Raw genomic sequence first — 24,962 nt, 5'->3', positions numbered from 1 at the left:
GAACAGCCAATCTGCCGTGATGAATGCTGGGCGGGCCCAAATGCAGCTGGCCAGCTTTGTGGTTATCACAAGAAAACGATTTTCCTTTTTAGGTCTTGGCATGTGCATAACTCGTGCTGTGTACGCCTGGAGATGGGTTGTTTCCCCATTTTCATTTTCAGTGCCGTTTGTGAGAATGCCAATTGCGTGCGTTGCGTGAGTGGGGGGGGGGGGGTCAAAGGAGTCCGTCTTCGTGTCCATGGCCTTGTGTCGGTTTTGAGCGAGGTTGGGTTTCTCGAGGCCACGGGAATACTGTTGTATTAAGATTTATCCTTTCCGATGTGCAATCTCTGCCCTCTCCGTGAAAAGGAATGTGAATATCAAATGTCGTCACGCCTGCCTTATTGTAGGCTATTGAAAATGGCAATCGATGCAATGGGGGCTGATGCAGTCATCCAGGCGGTTAAACAAAAAGGGGCAAAATAATCAAACATATCCACTGTTTATGAATGTTAATTATCTACACCGATATTAAATGTAGAAAGGAACAAAATGGAAATCAGAAGAGGAGTCAGGCAAGAAGATACGCCGTCGCTCCGGCTATGTACAGATATATTTGAAGTTACTTTTTATGCGAAGCAATTAACATAAAGAGATGTAGTATTGAGCGCCTCCGTTTTGCTGATGACAGCTATTACAACAACCGATACAATCAACTGCAGGATATGATTGAATAACTTCACAAATATTGCTATAAAGTTGCTATCAATATAAATAAGCATGCAAAAGTCATTTAAAGCAATTTCGCCGAACAAGAAAACCATATATTATCGGAAGAACACATCTGAGTATGTAAAACTGTTTACACTTCTGAAGCGCCTGTCAGCTGGAGATCACAAGGCGCTGTAGAAATATTTAATAGAAATTGACGGCAATTTTTCAAGGCAGATCAGACCAAAATTCAGTGTCTATTGTCTGGATTGGAAACATGGACACTGATAATGAGTGAAAACAAAAGTGAGAAGTAGACGAAGAAGTGTGTAGAGATGCATGCTGGGAACTATATACTGTCGTGTGAGACGAATAGGGACACAATGATCAGAGGACACGTGCAAATTATATACATCACCATAGCGACTGTGAAGACAAGTGAATGGGCTTCAGCAGGACATGTCACGAGAAAGGATGACGGCCGATTTGATGAGACTGCTGAGACTATCTCACGTGCTCATCTGCAGGAACGAGATAGATTGTGACGTCGCAAGATCATGAGGGATGGAAACGATGTGGCGAGGCCTTCATCCAGCATTGGATTGATCGTATCTGTTAATAATTATGATGATGACTACCCGCTCCTCTGTGGCTTCATCGACCATGTGGGTTATCTACATTTGTAATACTTTGTCGTAGGTGTGAATTCTGGCAATGCTCCAGCATACGTTATATTAAGCCGCAACATTTTTTTATATGATAAGTGGTAGCGCACATTCTTTTTTGTATCAATGTAGTCAGATTAAATTAACTTCTATATGTATTATTTTATTAAAACACAGAAACATGTTGCATGGAAGGGAGAGGGTACAGGAATTCAGTGTTATTGGAAAATACAGACGTTGTATCCAAACATTATTCATGAACACATTTGAAATCAGCTCTTGAGTAGGTACTAGAGTAGATTACTGCATCGCAGGATCGAGAGAGATGGTAATGGTTTGGGGAAGTATTCATCAAGCGGTGGGTTGATCGTGGCCGATGATGCTAAGAAGGAAAACAGCCCAGGGAATAAATGGAGTTTTAATGAGCTTCACATTGAAAGTGGCTTTAATCTTGATTTCAACAGAAGGGATCGAGCTTGAACTCCAGACAGCAAAGGAAGGACATTCCACACTGTGGTAGAAAGAGCAACGTTCTATCACGCAGAGATTCATGAGAGGTTGAGAGAGAAGGCAGTGCTTTTTGAAGTGGAGAAATGAGGAAGGTAAGGGGAATATGAGGTCAGGGAGAAGGAGGATCAAGGCCTTGAAGGATCAAACCAACTGTATAAATTGTGTGCATTACACGTAGCAGACACTTTGGTGATATGCTGAAGACATGCGCTTATCTCCGCTATTTACCATTCCATATTACAGCAGCATAAACGTTACATGTTCAGGCGTGCAATTATATTTCAGCTTCCCGGCTCTTATTTCGCAATGTCCTCTGTTTGGGAGATACTGCCTCCGAGGTGTTACTTGAGAGGCCCAGGCAAATGGAAACGATTGCCTGCCATGCCGCTACCGCATGATCGCTTAAACTCGAGAGAGTGATGTGTGTGTGTGTGTGTCTTGTCACACGTGATAATGTTTACTGGGAACCATTCTGCCTCCATAATATTTCAAGAGGTCATCAGCAATTGTCACACGCGTTGCCCTCTTATCAAACCTGAGTAGTTTAGATTCCCATCTGGCAATGGCATTGATGTAGTGCAGACGTTACGTGAATTGTTTACTCCTGTGTATTGTTACCGCAAAATGTGCCTGTAATTTGATTTTAAAAAATATGTTTAATACATTGATTGATTCGAGAAAATGATAGTTACAAGCGAAACATTGTTTGCAATTTACAATGTGTATTGCTATATCTGAAAGGTCCAAAATAAGTTAGTTTAAATTGTAACCTGTAGGTTTAATTTCACGCTCCTAGTTTATATTGGAGAAACACCAAATTGAATAAATTGTGGAAAATGACTAGGTTTTTGTTTGGGGTGTTAGATATGAGAAAAAATATTTGTGTTGTAAAATTACTAAGTAGGTCTGAGTTCTGGATAGCGGGAGGAAACCATGCATTTCGGATGCTGAATGCAATTGCCAAATTGCACGTGGAAATATTGTGAAAAGTGAACACTAATGTTTAGGAGACATAAATGATTAAATGAAATGGATTCTTTCCCTGATTGTATTTGGACTTTATTAATGCAATTAATCTCATCTAGAATACAACTAAGAAACCCCGATGAATTTGTTATCCTATCTAGAAAGTAGATGCTACCAGAAATGCAGGGCACTTAACATTATTCCACTCAACAACTGCAACGATGAGTTTTGAACTGGCCTCAGCCCACCATATTTTAGGCAGTAATTTAATTAAAGTCGTAATGTATGAATTGTAAAAATGTCAACACATGCTAACAGTTGTCTTGTGATTATTCCATAAAAAAAATATATAATGATGATGATATTCTTACATTTTGGTAAATACATGTAATGTTTATAATCCCACATTCCTATTTAGAACGGGTTGAGTTGTTATTTAAATTAATTGTCGGTACTCCCACGTCTTCTAAGACATCTAGCCAGTGTGCAAGAGTAGGCTAAGTTCCCTCTAGAGGAGCTCCCGAGAGCTACCTTCAACGGAGACTTCCATCAGCAGTGGTAATTGCTAATTTTCACCTTTAGCGTTTAATATTCAAGACAAAGTCAAAGTGGTTTCCGTCTCAAATGAGCATTGATGCAGTACTCATCTCCTGTTTACAACCGTGAGCCATTAGCGACAATTCCACATTCTTAAAAAAGGGGGCGAGTTTATCCATAGGACAGATGCAGTTGACTTGCCCACAAACTGGTACAAATTTTATTGACCCCAGTGTGATGATGAGTTGAAGAATAATAATCAATAAATGTATAGAGCGCTTTTCCGCAGCAGCAAACACTCAGCATAAGGTTATATATATACGGTTATATATATAAGGATATGTATATATATGTAACCTTGTAACAGCTCTCTCGCTGGTTCAGCAGTTTTACTGCTCAATTATTTTTTCCGCCCGAGGACGACCGCTTGTGTTGCGATCGAAACGTCGTGATATATTATTTTTTATCTTGTTTTATTTTTCTACCTACGTGACTTTACCGAAAGAACCAAAGAGTATGGATTATTGCAGTCACGAAAGCTTAAAATCAAGACTCAGCATAAGAAGTGTTTTTTTTTTAAAGCAACCCCAACTAGGATTAGAACTCGTAACCTTGTGATTGCGAGCTGCTCGTCTTATCAAGCCCTACTGCCTGGATGGATACTTTAAGCACTCTCTGTGGCAAGTGACATTTTCTCCTTGCTCCACTTTGTATGCTGGCAACTAAATTAGGTTTTCATTACCTGTCAATAGAACGTCTACATTTCCACGCTGATGCATTTCAAGCAAAGGTCATCGTGGTGCGACAGCACACCAGCGACACCTTTGTAGTCGACAAAACATGGCTGTTAGCCGTGTATCATTTGCTCTACGTTCACTCAACTTTAATATTGTCACAGAGAATGAAGAGGCCTATCGACAGTCCATATTTGGGTTAAGGGGAGCGTTCTATGAGACCACCTTGGAACTGGAAAGCAGATTGTACAATGCGTGTTGAATATTATTAAATCATATTGAGCGTTTCCGTCCATTTTAGTTTTAAACCTGCGCTTAGAGTTGCATTTAGTATAACGAGTCGTAGCAAATAAAGACAATACATTAGCACGATCAAATGAAACCTTTAAAGGGTGTCCATCCCAGGCTTGGGGGAAGGACAACAAGCTAAACACAGAATGCAGTTCTAAAGATATGCGTCTTCAATATCAACATCTCGCCACAGTGTTCATTAGAATAGTATACAGTAGTGTCCAGATGACAACAGACAGTGATTCAATGGTATCTACAAAATGTATTCATCATCATCATCAATCAAGATATATTCACTTCTGGATGAAGGCCTCTCCACAACGTTGCCATTTCTTATCATCCCACAATAACACGATCCATACACACGTATCAATCAATTAATCTCACTGCTCAAGTCTCCATGGTGGTCTTCCTCTTGGATGTGTTCTCCCTCCTTTGGATGCCATTGTATCCCCAGTGTTGTCCATCGGGTTTCGTCTCTTTTAGCAATGTATCCTGCACAATCTCCAATTGTAATGATGGACATATAGCTCCAGTGGAAGTGCCACATCTGATACAAACAATTGTTAACATATACACTGGAAACAGTGCTGGTATGGGGGCATAACCATAAATTTTAGGCTCCCTTGCCTGCCATCTAGACTTTCCCACGCCTGCTGTTGGTGCTAATTATTCATCCAGGAAATATGCTTTCTCTGCAGATAAGGCCGTTAGTCTGCATGTCATCGTTTGCCCTGGGTTTGCAGCTAATAAATGATAAATGCTTTTTTTTCTGAAGTACTCTGTTAAAAATGTCATTATTTCCCCCCTGAGAAGATTCTAATTAACACAGCTGACTGTTCGTGGCTGGAGGAAAAGGACGCATTCAGCCAAACTGAAAGAGTTTCGTCCAAACTAAATTTAGTAAGGAGGATGTGACAGATTATATATGTGACGTCTATGTTCAAAAAATAAAGCCAAAACTAAAAAAATTGGGTGGTGATGATAATAAAATTGTACAGGATTTCTTGCATATGCTGGCCTAACCTAGTATGGGATATTGAGACTACAGCAGTGGAATAATATTGCTTTGTCACACTGCAAATATAGTTTACATTTTGAAGGTCAAATCCAAAATGTTACGTCTTCAGTAACGTTATTTTATTATTTCTGTGAGTGCATGAAATGGTTTTAAAATTCAAACACAAATGGTCTTATTCCAGGAAAATGAATTTCAGTCCTGATAGTTTTCTTATTTGTAATGTTTGTAAAGTCTTATACTTTGTTATTATTTCATATAAAAACACTCCATTATTTTTATTATGTGAGGTTATTTTCCTTCAGAAAGAGCGTTTAGACTTCAAGTCAAACTTTTAATGGAATGGATTTGTTTTAAGATTCTGCCTATGGTCATGAAATATGCATTTCATTGGCTGTAATGAATTGTGTATTCTTACGTTGAAAGATCAATTGAACATTTTCATGAAGTCTTATTTAGCATTTTTGAGCGCAGATCACACCAAAATGATAAATATGGCAATGTGCATGGATGGATTTACAAAAGTACTTGGCATTAGTCATACGTCAAGGCTTGTCGATTTTCATATGAAAAGATCGAGCGTTAGAAACAAGAGCAATGTCAAGATTATTGCACGGGTCTGCATCTTGGACCTTAAATACAAAGCAAATAGCACATCCATTTTTGGCATTTGAATACAGATGCATAATGTGACGTATGCTAGCAATGTAATGGAAGCATACTTTGAGTTCTGAATATAATGTGGCAGGAGAGAGCTTTCAATGTAATTAGAAAAGCCATGTTTTGCGATGGGTGCAGTATGAAAGAGGGCATGTTACCGAGACTGACTTCGGTCATTGACTAGAAGTCAGCGACCAGAGGGAAGACAAAGCCAGATGGTGTTGATAATGAGACTGGAAGAGTGGCCCTTCAAGCACATGTCAACTTTGTAACAAGGGGAAGACCTGAAGGCAGATTGTGGATACTCTAAGAGCAGATTTTGACAGCCGGGTGTTGACTTAACAACAACTATGGGACCGAGTGGAAAGGATTGATGCCAAGGTAATGGTAGCATAGATTGTACTGACCTTGACTTTTGCCATTAGTTTTTATTTTATTTCATGCAAAACTTTGGAAGACCTCACACTTCATTTAAACTGTTTTGCAGTATTATTGATAATGGTTTATTTGTCATTAAAAGGGACATCATTTATATACCAAAAAATGAATATTCTCATATACCCGTTCAGTATCCCCTGGAATAACTCCTCCATCCTACATATATATCCCACCCATCTCAAGATCATTTAGTATTCTTAACCATTAATCCAATTGTATGGTCCGTTTCTGTAAAACAGTGACACAAACGTAATGTAAAACTATATGGGATTCTTACTGCAGACATGTTTCATCATCACAACAATACATGTATGGGTTCGTATGGCGTTTCAAAAAAGGCAGTGAGCTGCAATTGTATGTGTAATGTTGTAAGCCATTTCACGGCATCCGGGTAGCTAAGTTCAGTCCCCGTGTTCCACCAGAAAATGCACGTGTTGTACTGGGCAGGCATGGGTGACATATGCCTGGTGGTTTGCTCCTCATTGCATTTGTAGTTTGGTGAGTAGCTTGATATTCCATCTGTGGAGGAAATATCCATAACTTCTTCAGCATGTTTGTCAGACGTGGTTGAGAACAGTCTTCAGTTGAAAGAGCATGACACTACACCCACAGAAAACGTATTTTAATTAGGAGAATAGGCTTTACCCTTTCTAGAAATAACCCAGGGTAAAGCCTCTACTTCTTACTCTTTGGTTATTTCGGTCAAGTCACGTAGGTATAAAATAAAATAAATCACGACGTTATTTTATACCTACGTGGCTTTACCGAAAGAACCAAAGAGTATGGATACCTACAGTCACGAAAGCTTCAAACCGATACTTATTATATCACCATTTTGATACAGGAAAAAAAATGTCCCGTAGATGTAACGTCATTATTATCATCAGCAGCCATGGTCAATCCCCTGCTGGACATAGGCCTCCCAAATTCACAGCTATTTCGCACACTGCACATAACTTGATCACTTATTCACACTCACAGCATGACAGTAGTCTGAGTATGCCCTCATAAAAACATGGATATACTTCTTAGATGTGCTGGCATTCATGCATGGCTGACTTGAACCCCTTCATCACTCATCAAGCAGAGACCATGAAGTCCAGCCTTTAAAGTTTAAACATGATGTTGGTCATATTTTATAACCAGCGAGGCATGAACTTGATCTGGGTTTATGTGAGTTAGTCTTGGTACAATGTATTTCCATAGCCAAGTGTGATCGGTGTGATGTTTTCTCCTCCCAAAGGTCATATTGTACCATTCAGCTATTTCATGCATTGCTATAAAGCAAATGCCACATTGACTATTGTTGGTGCGTGCACAAAATACATATTTCGCTTTGTAGGATTATGTATTTCATATAGGAGTGTAATGATTCAACCAGGTGCTAATTTCTCTGGAATAATTTCCATTGCTGCCCCAACAGCCCCAACCATGAACAGTGGTGGGGACAGGGCACAATTTTCTAGAGCTCAGTCCCAGACAACTCCGGCTGAAATTAAACACTGAATGTATCGACTCATCGATTAATATTGATCCTCAAGCTTACAATACATGCACGAAGCGCAAGTGTAATGCATGTATGTCCTGTGCCATGAGTTCATGTGACCCGTCCAGATATCAGTCTGAGCGGCTCCCCAATACATTGAGCACAGGCTGCTGCCCATCTCCAGTCTGCAGCCCGGATGTGGCGGTGACAATTCCACATTCCCGAGACAGTGTTCAGTTTTTAGATAGAACAAGCACTCCTGACCTGCCTTCAAAGTGATACTTATTTAAATTAACCCTGGATGGATGGGATACCGAGTTGACTACCTCGCAAGATCTGAACACTTGACCATATAATCGCAAGCCATGCGCATTACTGCCGCGGCACACGGATGAAAGCAGACACTCGAGTCCGCTACATTCATACCATTGTAAAAAAAAAAACGATTATTAAAACAAAAAACCTACGTTTAAATTGAATTACAATACTGAATTGAGGGGAAAATTATTACGCACCCTTTTATAGACCATTGTTAGTGGAGATCCTTGCACAAATTTCATGACATGCAAAATGTGTTTTTATGAAATTGTTTTCAAAGACGTGTTTTATATATTTTTTTCATGGAATTAAAATGTATTTATGTGGTCCTCATTGTGCCGCGAAAACACCAGTGTGTTTATGTTAAAAACAATTCAGTTTAAGCTATTGCTAGATTTAACATAACATTTTTAAAATTGAATTATGATGGTATTTCTCTTTCATTATAAGTGACGGTTACAAAATAACATTTTTGACCACATTTATCAACATGTATTAACATTGTTGATTATATATTTTACAAATATATATTTATAATTGCCCATAGTGTATTTATGTCTGAAAAAGTACATACATGCTTCTGTAAAGTTAAACAACATTCCATTAATATAATGCCATCATTTAATGGTATTTACATCAACCCCATGTCTTTGTCTATTGACATTTGAAACTCGTTAAATTATTGTGGAAAAGTTCTGCGAACTTTCACAGTTCTTCTTCATGCCCTTCGCTTGCATAATAATAGCGCGTCCATCGAAAGCCGTGTTTTCAAAGGTGCGAATCACATATATAGTTGAAATACACCAGAGGATGCTGCAGTCTGTTCTGATTAAATCAACAATTTTGTAATGACATTTCAGCGTCCTCCACAAGTTTAGGAATATGCCTTTGTCACGGCGCCAAATAAATAGCTAACGGAGAATCAATATACAATGTGTCAAAAATAATCATGGGAAAACACCAAAACAACTTCCCACAAAAGCAAGCAATTGTGGAAAGCAAAAATGACAGAGGAAATTCACTTATTTCTGTGATCTCATTTTGAATTAACACAGACTTATCTTGAAAATGTCACAGTATTTAATGGACTGTGCAATAGATTTTCGGCAAATATATGTTGTATTCCCGCTGGAGTGCGACACTCTGGTACTTTGTTTTTCTCGTGCTTTGACAGTCACAGTGCCACGTCATTATGTTATATAGATAATGGGCATATTTTAGCCACACGAGTGCAATTGCACAGAAGAGATGTTCTGCACGAGGATGCATCGTCATGAGGCTTTCAAATATATTTTGTAATACATAGGTCATAGATATTTGGAGAAACAATATATCGAGATATAAATAAATATATATGTAAACTACAGCTTTTTTTTTTATCTCACCAAGTAAGGCCTAATGAGCTATACAGTGGCTTATCATGTGGAATTTTTTTCAGCCAAATTATAAAAAGGTATGCTTCTAAATGTGGAGGGAAAAACCAGAGGACCCGGGGAAAAATCTCTTGCATAGCAGGCGAGGTAGTTATTGATAAGTGACATATATAATATTGTTGTATTTTACAATTGTGATTTTATTACAAAGCAACAGACATTGATATGCATGATAATTATATTGTTACCCTCTAAAGCATTACTAATGTACCCCATGCAAATGTAACCCATTCGGCAATTGATGTGTGAAACAAATTTAATTAAACCAGTTAATGTGATAATGAGATTTCATGTAACCATAAATAATGCAAGCCGACTGTGAGCTCACGAACAAAGTCAAATGAGTGGCGTTTTTTTTACACAATGCGACATTTCCCGCACAAGAGCAAACGTGTACTTCATTTCATTTTGCGTAATGCATGTTTCGAGGCACTAACCATTTGTAAAAAAATATATATATCGATATATCCCATTGAATATTGTTTCAAGAATATATTAATAAGGTCACATGTATGCGGTCTAAGAGAGACGATGCCCTTAAGGAGCGCTATGGAGATATCATCCGGTTAATACAGGTAGGGACAATGTTCCACACTGCCCACCAGGGATTTATTGTCTGTCTGTCTGACTGTCTGTCTGTCGTGCATAAATAAATATATAATACACACAGCTCTTTGATTGGTGGAGACCTTACAAACAGCTCTTTGATTGGTGGAGATCTACTGCCGGGTACGGAGAGGGGAGGTGCCTAAGGGAGGAGGGTAAGGGGAGGGGCCTAAGGGGAGGGGTCTGAGGGAGGGGGGGTAAGGGGAGGGGCCTAAGCAAGGGGGAGGCCCCGATAGTGAAGGAGGCTGGCTACCTGGCTGGCTGCCTGGCTACCTCAAGTCAAGTTATCTTGTACACAGGTAGGAACAACAGGTTCCACACTGCTCACCAGGGATTATTTGTCTGTCTGTCGTGCACGAATGTGCTGTCCAACCAAGTTCCTACCTGCCCACTCCGAAGGAACGTGTTATGACAACAGCAGCAGCAGCAGCAGGAGAGGAAGGGTGACCGAAGCTGATGCGGATGGGAGTATGTGGTTGAATGAGACATGATGAGGATCGTGGATGTGACGAGAATAGAGGCACAGAATAGAAGCTCATGGAGGCGGAAAATCTGAGCAGCAGCCCCCCCTCCGCCCCAGCCCCCCCACCAGTGGTGTCAAAAGTGGCATCGAAACACTAACACAAGAGTTACTCCAGTGAAATTAAGGTCAGGGTAGATTTTCACCTCGGGTCTTATCTTTGTTTACTCATTTCCTGACATTTCACAAGATGTAATTAACCAGAGTCATTTTATCAAAACGCGTTCCACTCTCTTGCCTGCCATAATGAATGTGCGGGGTTTTTTTTGCTGTTTGTTTTCACATCAAACGTTCGTTTGGCTAGGCAAGGTTCTACCGATAATTAAGCTACAGTATGGCATGCCAGACATCCCTTGATTTGTCCTCACTACAACATTTATAGTAGAAGCTAATGATGAAGGATAATGGCAGCACTGTGTGCCATCTTTACTCCGTTGTGCAGCAAGCATGTATAATGAGGCGCTTACTAGATTCCGTGGTGTGACTGTGTAATTAGTGCCAGTGTGTTGCCATGATCATTCCTCTGGGGTACTGTAGCCAGAACAAATCCACATTGGGGTTAGGGTATATAATGTACAATATATGTGGAATATCAAGTATATTTTGAAACCAGGTATTATACATGTGTTTAATATACTGCTCACTGACTAAGCGATAAAATATGTAATGCGATGCATCGTCTTGCGCTGATTATCATCATTGCTTTCAACTCCTGTCATCATGAATTTTGCGATCATATTTATTTAATTGTGGCCTACAGCCATACGAACTGTCAAACGGTTCTCATTTGAACATTGTCTCCCAAGATCACTTTCAGATAACCATTAGTTTGTTCGGTTTTCTCCCCCACCCCCCGAATTATATCTTAACAAGGTCATCCCATCGAGGTTGTGGTCCGTCCTGCCTTCCAGCTGCCACAATATGAACGTGCATTTTTCACTTGTGTCATTTATAGAGACTTCACCGTGTGCCTTAATGTTGATAGCATAGTTTAAGATTATATTATAATTGGTAAGGTAGTCGGAAAAATACATAAATTCCCTTTCATTTCTCAATTGTAAATGTAACGCTATTCTAAGCTAGCTATTTAATAATACTGCAACGTATAATGTGTAAAAAATCATGGATTTAAAGTGTAGAAAAATACAGTTTTATTTGTTAGCTTTTAAAAAAAGACGATCTCAGTTGTTTAATGCAATAAAAAACACAAGGCCTCAGGACATATATTAAATTTACATTGTAATGGGAATGTATTCTGAAAAGGGGACATTTAGTAGTATTATTATTTTGCATACCACACTTCAGTGTCCATTGCATTGCACGACTTTTGAAAATTTTGCCAGGGCATTACATGTGGCATTTTGTTTTTAAACCAAATTGTAATGGGCTTAGTCGTACTATGGTTAAACTAACCAACCATCAAAGTAGTTGAACTTCAGATCACAAGTGAATATATGAAATATTGACAACAGAACATATAAGAGAGTAACTGTGTTTTTGGCCAATATGATTACAAACATTTGCAGCATGTCCTAGGATGCCTGAAGCCAAATAGATGAAGGATTTGTCTCACGATTGAGGTCACTTGTGTGGCCATGAAGGATATAACCTATCACTGAATGCCTATCAATAAGCAGACTGTTGGTTTTGTAACACCGTGATGAAAAGATAAGTTGCAAAATAATTACATGTTGGAAAATATTTCAAACATTGTCAACATGCATTTCTGGTTGTTAGGAACTGATCATGTATGTGAACATAGATTATTGTTCTTGCACACCGACCTATTACATGTTGTTGTGACGCATTATGGGTAAACGTATAAATAAGAAATACTCCGTTTTGTGTTTTGTATACATGTATGTTTAACTTCTTTTGCACCATATGCAGCTAACCGTGCGAGTCAGAGGTGCGGGAGAAGGACAACAAACTAAACACAAAAAGAAGTTGTAAAGAAATGAGTTTTTAATATAAATAATAAATAATTATGTTAGTCCAGCAGCCCATTGGCTTTCCAAACCACGCAACATATGTTTAAGCTCTGGACTGGTTTTGACTAAAAAGGTCAAATCGGAATTTTCTTGCTTAAACAAACACTGCATGATAAGATTGGTCTGGAAATCCAATAGGCCGATGGACTACAATATATGGACAACTGTGGAAAAGATCTTCATAGCTCATCGGATTCCTCCAGAATGATTCTGATACATATTCTGATTCTGATATTGTAATTTAAATGTGAAAAGAGAATGGATCTATGCTTATTGGTGGATAAGTTAAGTAAAACAATTACCTTGGAGATGGGCTCTGTTCGGATAAGTTATATGCCACGTTTGGAGAAAAAAATACACTCTTATAACGAGACACAATATATGATGATTCCATGGAGATTATAAAACTTCATGGATTTCATGCCATTTTCATGGAGACATCTCCCTTGCTTCTGGGACCATTTAAAGTTATGCTGTCATTAAGTGTGAATAATTAGTTTGCTACATCTGTTCCCCAATATTTGATGTCATTCACTCTTCCTTTATTACCATGGTTCTAGTCATAGCCATTTCATTGCGAGCAATTTTTTTAAGGATCTTATTTATTTCTTTAGAGTCGTTTCGCTTAACCCTGTATGCTACATTAGAAAGTGGCATGACATTTCAGATTGTCCTTTTATATTGCCGTCTTGGTTGACATGCCTGTTGTAGAAAATGCATATGACTAAAAGAAACCTGAAAGTACGATTTATGTTGCCAGCACTGTGAGAAGTAATTTTCGGTTTTATTAATTATCTATGGCAATACAGAATGTTTTTATTTGATTTTCTATTCACGTAAAAATACAATAGAAAATATTATTTGGGTCTTTCGGTAAAGTCACGTAGATAGGTTCAAAGAAAATAACAAAATAACGACGACGTTACGATCGTAACACAAGCGGTCGTCATCAGGAAAAGCGGGGTTAGCTTCTAAAGACAACTGTTTATAATTGTGTCTGTGTCTATATATATGTGGATGGAATCACAAACGAATCTTTGTTGATAGCCAGTAGGTTTGCAAAGTATCTTCGTTTTAGAGAAACGTACAATTTCAACCGAGAAGATGGATACAAACTGAGCAATCATTGGAAGGACGTTATTAACCAGTTTAAGTCATAACTGGCTGTGATGTTCACATCCTACCCCGTTCCGATGTTAGTTGTTATTTTCGGATCCCTGATTTTTTTACATTAACAGATTAAATTTGTCATACTAAGACAGCGACTTCGCGCGCCATCCTCGAGGTTGCTGCTCGGCAATCTTCCCATTAACATGCTAATCTCTCACATTAACATGCTAATCTCTCACATTAACATGCTAATCTCTCACATTAACATGCTAATCTCTCACATTAACATGCTAATCTCTCACATTAACATGCTCATCTCTCACATTAACATGCTAATCTCTCACATTAACGTGCTAATCTCTCACATTAACATGCTAATCTCTCACATTAACATGCTAATCTCTCACATTAACATGCTAATCTCTCACATTAACGTGCTAATCTCTCACATTAACATGCTAATCTCTCACATTAACATGCTCATCTCTCACATTAACATAGCCACCTCGGTGCGCTCGCCGTGGAGGCTGCTCGGCAAACGGCCATTAACATGCTAATTATTTCCCTGGCAGCCCTTTGATTGGTGGAAAACCCACCACCGCCACGGTCGCTGCCCACCACTTACATTAACATTGGCTGCTGACATTTGGGCGACGCCCATTTCAAACCTTTATAAACAGTTTGTCTTTAGAAGCTAACCCACATTTTTCTAATGACGACCGCTTGTGTTGCGATCGAAACGTCGTAGTTTTTTGTTATTTTTTGTAATTTTCTTTAAACCTATCTACGCGACTTTACCGAAAGACCCAAAGAATATGAATTCCTGCAGTCACGAAAGCTTTAAGTGCCAATAGAAAATATCACTGAAAATAAAATGATTTAAGGGTGAGAAATATAGTTTCCTGGGAGCTTCTTTCAGAGAGTTCTGTAATTCTCAGTATGTATGGAGGAGTTTTCATTTTTTTTACAATAATTGGAAAGGACATTGCTTTGGCACAAACAATACCGTTAGGAATGCAACGTAAGACATGACAATATGAATTACTGTGAAAAAATGTTTACAGATTGTTGGCATAACGTGTATGTTTTAAATGTATCATTATATTTCCAATTTTGTTGTTAAGCCAATGAATTGCAGTGTTGAGTTTTTGAAAGAGGAAGGTTTAACCCCAGTAAGTACTTGGTAAAATATATATGTTTAAACAAATAATATAATGTAAAATGTGCTATGAATACCTGTAATAAAAAAATACACCAAATTCCAATTCACGCAATTGATGTGTCATTGTAGTTTATAACATAATTATCTTGCACCATGAATTGGAAAAAACTACCCTGTGCCTATTCGAAAATATATTTCAATGCTTTACCTCGCTATTGGGAATGTGAGAACCTCTTATTTCAAACTGTTGCTGTCGTTATATATTCACGTGATAACAATGCCAATTAACACCATTACCGTGAACAGTTAATCATATTCTAAATAAAGTCGTTATATTTCCCCCTCCTCCACCCGATGAAGACGTGCCATCTTGCAAACTGGCACCACGGTAGTGCGTGTGTGTGACACAGGAGCTGTGACAACACCTCGGAGACAAGCTCGCACGGACGCAGTCAACACGGAACGCTGACAGTCACAATTTGGTCGTCGGTTACCGCCTTCATCACGGCCTCACGTTTGTCTTGTTGTCGCGGTTGTCTCTTGCAGCTCGCGAGGAGAGCATGGCCACATTTAAAGGCGCCGAATACCTGTGCTATGACCTGGCCAACAACCCCATTCAGAGCAGCAGCGACGAGATCACGCTGTCCTTCAAGACCTTGCAACGCAATGGCCTCATCCTGCACACCGGCAAGGCGGCCGACTATGTGAATCTAGCCCTCAAGGACGGCGCCGTCTCGCTCGTTATAAACCTCGGCTCGGGCGCTTTCGAGGCCCTCGTTGAGCCCGTCACGGGAAAATTCAACGACAACAACTGGCACGATGTGAAAGTGACTCGGAACCTGCGTCAGGTAGGGCTGAGGGATGTGGATGAAGCGGTAGAGCCTTTGCCAGGAAGGGATTGGAAGTGTCCTGCATGCAAGCTGTTTGCGGAGTGTCGTTACTGATGGGAAAAAAAGTAACTTTTTCCACGAAGGTCGATCGAAACAATGCAATAATGTCGAAATGGTATTAAAAGAGCGCCGTTTTCAGAAAACATGCACTTGGTACGGTTTTTTTGTTGTTCAAAAAATTCGAGTGCAATTGTGTTACACACACTTACATTGAAGGGCATCAGAACTCGCTTTATTAATTAGATGGCACCTTGGTTTAAAACAAGACATGCACCATCTTCACTATCGCTTTGCATTTTACGTAACTGAAATTAATTGGATTTGAGAAGTCCAATAATGAAACCTCAGTGAATTATTGTACATTTTTCCAAGTTTATTATAAAGGAATTTGGGAAAAAAAGAATCCACTTGAAATTAAATAACTATATTTCCACTTAAAAATATATATAGACTGCAAAGTGTTTAACATATTTTGAGTCCCACTTTTTGGGAGAGTGTTGGTAGCATTGTGAATTTTCTCATTAAAAAAAAATGTCTTAAGCATAACATTAACACAATATGGAGTGCACAAAATGTGGCATTCATGAAGATTTACCTATTCATTTATCATAGGTCGTGTTTGTTAACAGTATATTTTGAGGTCTTCTTACCTCTCTTATTCTCTCTTGACGGTTGGGATTTAATTGGTGGAGCGGGCCTTTAAATTTGTGCAATTAGTGTCACGAAAACAGTTGTGTTTTTTCAAAAAATGGACAGAAAGGGTGAGAGAGCAATGCAAGTGGCAGAGAGGTCACTAGAATTGGGGACCTTTTGTGGGCTGGGTGATCCATCAACCACCTACGATCATATTCCTGTTTTACGTTATTTTCCTGTGCCGTATTTGTGTTTCTTTTTCAGCATTTAATGCTTCATGTTGCTTTTTTTTCATCCAAGAGAGGTCTTTTCGAATACATGTGGAATGTGCCGTTTACTGCATTATCCGTGCCTGCCTGCGTCAACGTGGCTTGCAAGCCGATTCACATTACGTGCTGCACATGCAGTGGAGCTTATCTTCCTGGCCGTTTTAGGGGTGTGGAGGAAACGTCGCTAAAACCAATACCCATTTCACTTTGAAAGAGCTATACATTTTTTTTTTACCAGTATCACTTGTTCCGCTCAAAATTTGTATCCCAATTCATTCGCAATTGAGCCGAAGAAGCGTACAAAGAAAAACAAAGCCCAAATTTGTACATACAGGTTCAAAGTAAGTAAGAAATCTCTGTTCAGTACCAGACTAACGAGGTCCTGACTATCTCATGAAACTGGCTGTGTCACACGAGTCTGTTTTAGGCCTATCTGTTGGTCTGCTATGTTCCTGTAGAATTTGTTTGCATTTCTTTTCTATGTTTAACTAACATGCTTATTTGATGACTAACATATTTCATTCATGGAATGTGTCATTTTTACTAACCTTTAACCTGGTAATGTACTAACACCTTGGCAACCATCATGTTTTTTGAGTAAAACACAAAAAATTGTTGTTTCGTTCCAAGTTTTTTAATTTTGTTTTTTCCTCCCCCTTTTCTGCAAAGCTGTCAAGCATTGGACACGCTATGGTAAACAAACTACATTGTCTGGTAGATATCATTCTTATTGTCTTTTTTTGGGTTTGCCTTGTGTTTGTTCTTTCATTTCGCCCCCCTTTCGTTTGTTGTAAACACCATTAACTTGTACAAGGAACTGGGGTTGGTACTTTTCTGCTTACTTTGAAATCCTGCTTCTGATCGGACCTGTTTTTGAAAAACCACTTGCATTGTTTTTTCTTAACAGCGAACAAAATTTCAGACCGCCGTAGACCTAAGATTGCAATTCGATTTGCAAAACAAACAAAAACAAAACAAAAAGCTGCAAGCCTGCTGCATCGGGCAGCACTGCTCTTTCACTCAGGCAACTGGCGGTGGGCAACTTGGCATGCCAACCCCCCTCTGCCAGTTCCTCTCTGTACACGGTGCATGGCATGGAGCAACGGAGGGGCCTACGGGGACCTCCGGCACCCTGGCTTTTAACCCACCCGTTTTTTCTTTTTTGATTTCTAGCATCACATCGGATCTCTGCTGCATGCGCGTGTCAAGTGGGCCTATTCCGTAATCTCTCACTCGCTCGCTCACTTCCTCTGTCTCTCTCTCTTTTTTTTACTTTCTTTCACACTCTTATTCTGTTTCTCTTTTGGTCTTTCTTTGCCTGTTTTTGGTAACGGACATGATTTGTTATATACTCTTATTTAACGTGCACTTGATCTGGGCAAGTGGCTCAGTTGTAGAATGAGAGGCTCGCAAATTAGAAGGTTGCGAGTTTAAATCCTGGTTGGGGGTTTGACTCAGCCCATCGACCCTCTGGGGTCGGTAAAATTGATACCACTTTGTGGGGCAGTCCACGATGGTTGTCCACAGAGGGACTCACCCCTGCCCTAAAAATATGGAATGTACACTACTTGTTTAGGTTGCAACAGGAGATGAGCACTGCCTCAATCCCCGTTTGAGCAAGAAATTACTTTGACTGTAATCTCTTATTTTTTATTCAAACATCTTTTTATTTACATCTATTTTCTCTCTCTCTCTGTATTTATCTTCCTGCCTCTCTCTCTCTCTCTCTCGCTCTCTCTCTGTCTCTCCTACACACAATATTTGCACGGTTCTTGGCTCTTGTGTGATGTCGCACATCTTGCTGTTGAGCGTTGTGTGGTTGAAGTGGCAGCCATGGTTTACTGGACTGTGACGGTGTCTCTGACCCATGCTATACTGCCTGTAAATGGGAACTCTCCTCAGTGCACGCTCCTTTCTCTATGGTGGCGTTAGTGGAAGGCATGTTTATTGACTGGCGTGCCATGCTGTTTGTAAGTGAATTGTAATGTATGCAAGTAGCATTGCAGTACCTGGGCTGAGTTGGTCATCTTTATGTAACCTGCGCTTACGAAGAAAGGGGAACAATACAGCATTCCGTTTCTAACATGTTGGTTATATAAGCCAAGAGTTATACTGTTGTTCCCAATTGGTTCTTCTTTATTCGTGTGCTTATTTAGGTAAAATGTATGCTTTTATCTTTGATGTTTGTGAGTGATTGATCATGAGCGAAGTTACTGTATTAATACAACTGTAACTACAATGATTACCGTAGGAAGTGATTCAAAGTGACTGGTACTTTTGAGAAAGCAACTCGACTGTTGATCACAATGCATGGTTATGGTATTAAAACAGCATTGATCACAGCTTTTGAAACAAAATGTGAGCTAGTTAAATAAAATACAGACAGCCGAATGAATTGTCAGCCAGTGCATTGTTTTCTTTTTACAGGGAAAGGCCTTGAAATGCATTACAATTATTGTTTTAATATTTCCGTAACCATTTATTACGCGTTAATATTCATACCTGACATTCAATAATAATTGTACTGATTCATATTTGAAAAAAAGCAAGCAATATTTTATTGCACTTGAACTTTATTCAAACTGTGCATGGGAAATGGAATTTGAAAATGTGAAATTGTGTACCTTGACATTTTCATGTAATTCCTAAATATGGCGCCTTTAAAAAAAAAAAGGTGCAAGCACAAAAGTGTTGGCCACAAGACATGCGTAGTTTTTACAATGTCCTTTTTAATGTGCTCGTGTTATGACTTTTTTTTTATTGACATGCTTTCTCTCTAGGGGAAAAAAACGGCTGTTCAAGGTCTAGTAACATTCGTGAAAGGTCCTTGTTTTTTTTTCTCCCATTTTTGTCCCCCCCCCCTCCACCTTCACCGCCGACGCCCCCTATAATTCACACCGGTCGTCCAGGTCACCATCTCAGTGGATGGCATCCTCACTTCAACGGGCTATACTCAAGAGGACTACACTATGCTGGGCTCTGATGATTTCTTCTATGTGGGGGGCAGCCCCAACACTGCCGATCTGCCAGGGTCACCCATCAGTAACAACTTCATGGGATGTCTAAAAGAGGTAAGACAGACGTTAGACGGTTGTGATGATGTTGCTCTGCATGCCGAATGACCACCGTATTGTTTTGGAACCGAAGCCTGATGAAACTATGAAACTATTTTCATGTTACGGGGTAAGGCCCACTGAGCTACATAGCTCTTTGTCAGAAGCAACCTGGCGACAATCGATAGTCCAAAGAAGTGACTCATCACGTGGAAATGTATCGCAGCCAAATACTCTAAACGCACGTTTATAAATGTGGAGGGGATAACCGGCGGACCCGGAGAAAAATCCACGTGACCACGGGGAGGACATGCAAACTCCAAATATATAGGCAACAGGGTCGGGATCGAACCCACGACTTGCTGTATACCAGGCGAGGGAGTGGACATCTCACCCCCACAGTGCCCGATTATGTAATTCTTCGATGATGCGTTTTTGGGTTGTACTGCGTGTTGTTCGGCACGATGTTCGAAGTTTCGCTCTACGTACTGGGATCTTCTTCGATTCAGTTCCCCGGCATGTGCAAAGCAACACGTGGTACGACCCAAAACACCATGAGAGAGTTATACAGCACAACTGTGATAACCACATTAACGAGTTATCATAATCATGATAACCACATTAACGAGTTATACATCTTAATCATGATAACCACATTGTAGAGTTATACAGCATAATCATGATAACCACATCTGTGATAACCACATTGGAGAGTCATATAAACTGCAAATTACTCAATTGTGATCATACATAGCAAACTCTGCCCCCATCTACTGGCGTACTGCCTGTTTGTAGGCCAGATGTTGGATCACCTTGTGCGCACAGCGACAGCTGCCCCTGGGGGTGCCCTTTCAAATGCGTTAAGATGGCATGTGATGTACGTCACTTACCACTTGTAAGGTGCTCTGAGTCACCCTGGCTTAAACGTCACTGTATCAAAAACGAACCGTTATCAGTAATATACCCATTGTATATAACTGTTATCAGTAATATACCCATTGTATATAACTGCAGCCCGGAAATGGTGGCTAGTCACGTGGCCTGTAATCCAGCACTGTGAAGACAAGGGTGTGTAGGTCGCACACATTTTGTGAAACTCTATTCCCGTGAGTGTCGAGGTGCAATACCCGAGCTCACCAGGAGAGGCAGTAAAGCAAGTGGACTAATCAGCATTTGTTTCCATTTGTACGAGAATATAGCGGTGCCTCCTCGCACATGTGTGTTTTCTCTGGGTGCTCCAGTTTCCTCCCGCTTGTATAATAAACACTCATTACTTTGGTTGAAAACATTATTAATTAAAACCCCAATGCAGGATGATCTTAAGCAAGAATGCAATGACTCAGTATGGCTCTCCTAGAAAAATAAGTAAATGAATAAAAAATATATATATAAATTAATTAATTGATCGATGTTACTCATAAGGTAACAGCTTTAAACATCTTAAAATAATTTAGCCATTTTAACATGATATTGTTATACATGGGGCATGGTGGCTGAGTCGTCAGAGTACTTGGTTATAAACTTAGTTGTATGAATTTGAATCCCAGCCATGGCTAACATCAGTGGCAAGAGATAACTGAATCAGCACCCACCCCCCTCCCTCCACGCTCCCTTAATCAACTCGCACTGACCTATGTAGTGAAGTATGGCAAAACAAACTTGAATGACTGATACAGCGTAGGGAGGTCTATATGCAGCAGTGGACTTACAAAGGGCTTTAAAATTGTAATTATTAGTATTATTACACAGCACACTCAAATAACATTGAGATAAATACATCATAAACAATATACAAGTACACTGTAGTATATTGTGCTCTATTAGTTCACAACATGATAAGTCATTTGTTTGATTTCAATGTAGAAAATGACGTTTGACGCAGCAATATATTGGAGAATGGTTGCTGCAATTTAATACAAGTTTATTAAGTGAGGTAAATAAAAAACATTACAGATGGGGTTTGAATAATATTTGCAATATTTGCTTTTAACTTCATGACCTCATAAACTCAAAGGGCACAGAATATTTATGTAATTTTTCATAAAATGTGGAAAAGCATTCCTAAACGCATCTCCAGGTACCATTCATTAGGTACTTCCTTTTTACTTTAGATAAACACATTTTTTTTATCGTAAATATTACGGTGTTTTATTTTTACTAAAATATCTCAAGGACCATAAAGAGACTTACACCGTGTCAATGTTTCATCTAGTTTTGCTACAATACAGAAATGTATTTAATGTAACAGAAAAAGTACACTGCAGTTAAATATAATGTGTGTAGGACTGGGCACTAAGCCAAACTCAAGAGGGCATTTGACATCCACAAGAGGCACGTACCCACACCATATAAATATGCCCTTTAAAGCCCAATCACATTCATGTTGTTCCACCTATTATTTTCACGGTACATGATGGGTTTTTTCACTCCAAATCTAGCCCTAATTAACGTAGCAGTTCCAAGAAATGCCTTTCCATTCTAAGAATAAGTGTGCCTCATCAACTTTAATCAAAACGTTCTGTTTAATTGGATATTTATCCCAAAGTTAAGAAGCAGTGGCCCCATGCAGGCCTATTTAGTGGATACATTGTTAATGAAATGTTAATGAAGTTACTTTAATTTATTATATCCCATGTCAGCAGTATGGAGTACAAAGCCACGTGGTATATCTTATTACATGAAAGCATGCAATGATAGAAAGCTTAACAAAAATTATGAACATTTCATGGATCGCTAAAGAGTTCGTTTGCATATACTACAGAAGCATTATTTAAAATAATTAAGCATTAATATTCAATGTGAAGTAAGTGGCACTGCCAACATCTAAAGGGAAAAACAAATTAAGAAAATTGAGGCAGAGTTCTACTCGGGGAGTAAAGACGTAGATTAAGGCGAGGGTCTAGGGTTACCTCAAGTCCTGGTTTTTCTGGGATTGTCCTCTGTTGAGGTAGCTGTCCTGGAAAATCTACGTCTTCCCAGAACATTAAAAGTCCCTCTTATTGTCATTTGTGTAATAATCCGCCACTCGAGACAATTTTCCCATGAAATGTCTCAGCTTTTGTACCTCAGAGGTGGCAACCTTCATAGTGTCAGGGGTGAGTACTGTCGTGTGATGTATTTGTGGCAGGTTTGGTCATGCTTAGGCATGATAGTAGGACTGGGATCTCGTTGGCTAGTAATGGTCGACATTTTACATTCCCAGATATGATTTATTTTTGGAGTTAACAGCACACCTAATCGCACCTCCAATTATCACGGCTGGTTGTGTACGTTGTGAAAGAAGTTAGGAATAATACTGATTTGGCAGATAAAACCCCCAAACTTTTCCTTATAATCAATAACAACTTTAAATAAATGTATCTCAACCGTTTAACCCATCCAGTTGGCAGAGCGAGTGGTCCTCGATCAAAAAGTTGCAAGTTCAAATCTTCGCTAGGGGTTGACTCAGCACATCATCCGTTTGGGGTCGATAAAATATTACCACTTTTTGGGAAAGTCAACAGTTGTCCTTTAGGAAGACTTACCAAAAGAAATAGGAATGTCCACCAATGGTGTTAGGGCTGTGAACGGGAGATAAGCACTACCTCAATACTCATTGAAGCAAAAAAAATGGTTTGACTTTTTACAGAATAAAAATCATTGACATTAGTTAAATAACAGACACAAATGCATCAATGTGAATTTGGCTCTGAATGAGTGCTATAACTTTACAAAAGTGGCAATGCACAATACCAACTGACATTGAATCCAACATTTAGATTATGTAGTTAATAAAGTATCGAGTTTTAAATCTAACATCATTGTACAGCGCAAAGTTAAACTTTAGTCTATCTAAGACGGTTGCCCTGGGGCCATGGATGGTAGCAAGCTTTTCGGGGGTGTTGCTCACTGTCAGTAACTTGGGCTGGCATGAAAGATTCGCTAACATAATAAATAATGCCAATAATGCAAATTGTGTATCCAGGAAGGATGCTGCTGTAACTGTTAGCAACACGGCACTTGCAATACAAAGGCCACCGATTCAGTCTCCTGGCGTGGCAGTTTAAACAAACACAACGCAAAATAAAATAAAATCCCCCCCCCACCACCTCTTTCAACACCGCAGTCAAAATGGGTCGTACGCCACAGTTAGTCGATTGGCAGGTCACTATGGTGGGGTAAAGTGTGGGTATTCGCTTGCAAAACAACCTTGCCAGCATGAAAGAATAGGCCAAAATGCTATCTTAGAGGGGTTTTTCTCGACCTCCTTTTAGTGGAGAGCCTTCTGCCAGCAGTGGCAGGAGAAAAAAATTCAGAGGCTGCAAATTTACGATTTTATTTACCCTGGGACGCCTCACCGAGTCTGAAGAACATTTTCAGGTGGGTGCTGCATTGCAGTTGCCATATGCCAGGAAAACCAGAGTACCTGCAGAAAACCCACCACACATACGAGGAGATAGCATTCGTATTTCTGCACAGATAGATGCAATCCACAGACTTAGCTCAACCAAGTGAGTGGACCAAACCTATCTGTGCACTACACTCGGTCCTATGCTGCCATCTCCTGGCAACCAGCATCCATATATCTACAACACCTCTTCTGCACTGTGGTGGTCCATCATTAAAGCACCAACCAGGCCTGGCCTTCTTTATCTTCTCAGCTCCATTGAGATCGGGCGGACTTGGGGTGATTTGGTCGCAGGCGATGGTCACATTTTTGTACGTAGTTGTTTCTCAATGACCTTAATTTCCAGTAAGATTTTTTTTCATCGATAATGGTCGAATTCCTAAAAATGTAAATTCTACTGTGGACTCATTAGCATTTAAAAATAATGTTAAACACTTGCTTTTGGGCTTAACTACATATTAATTCAGAAGTGTTGAATAGGATGCAGTATTGACAAATGCAGCCATTGACCATGCATTGAACGTTATAATTCATAAAGATGTTGTTATTACAAATGCATTACAAGGGCTTTCATTGCATCTAGTGTCACATTGTT

The 24,962-nt window shown here is 39.5% G+C and overlaps 1 protein-coding gene across 1 annotated transcript in view; it reads left to right on the top strand.

Moving 5' to 3' along the window:
- The window catches only part of LOC133347154 (neurexin-1-like), a 281,972-nt gene that overhangs the window by 85,421 nt on the left and 171,589 nt on the right, over positions 1 to 24,962 (top strand). The window contains 3 exon segments of the mRNA XM_061559187.1: positions 15,682 to 15,983; positions 17,597 to 17,620; positions 19,837 to 19,998. Of these exon segments, the coding sequence (XP_061415171.1) occupies positions 15,682 to 15,983; positions 17,597 to 17,620; positions 19,837 to 19,998 (488 nt within the window).

The sequence above is a fragment of the Lethenteron reissneri genome, chromosome 25 (assembly GCF_015708825.2).
Source record: "Lethenteron reissneri isolate LAM-NWPU_2019-01 chromosome 25, ASM1570882v1, whole genome shotgun sequence".
NCBI classification, from domain to species: domain Eukaryota; kingdom Metazoa; phylum Chordata; class Hyperoartia; order Petromyzontiformes; family Petromyzontidae; genus Lethenteron; species Lethenteron reissneri.
Note: the sequence above shows the minus strand (reverse complement) of the source record. Positions and strands in the feature narration are given on the sequence as shown.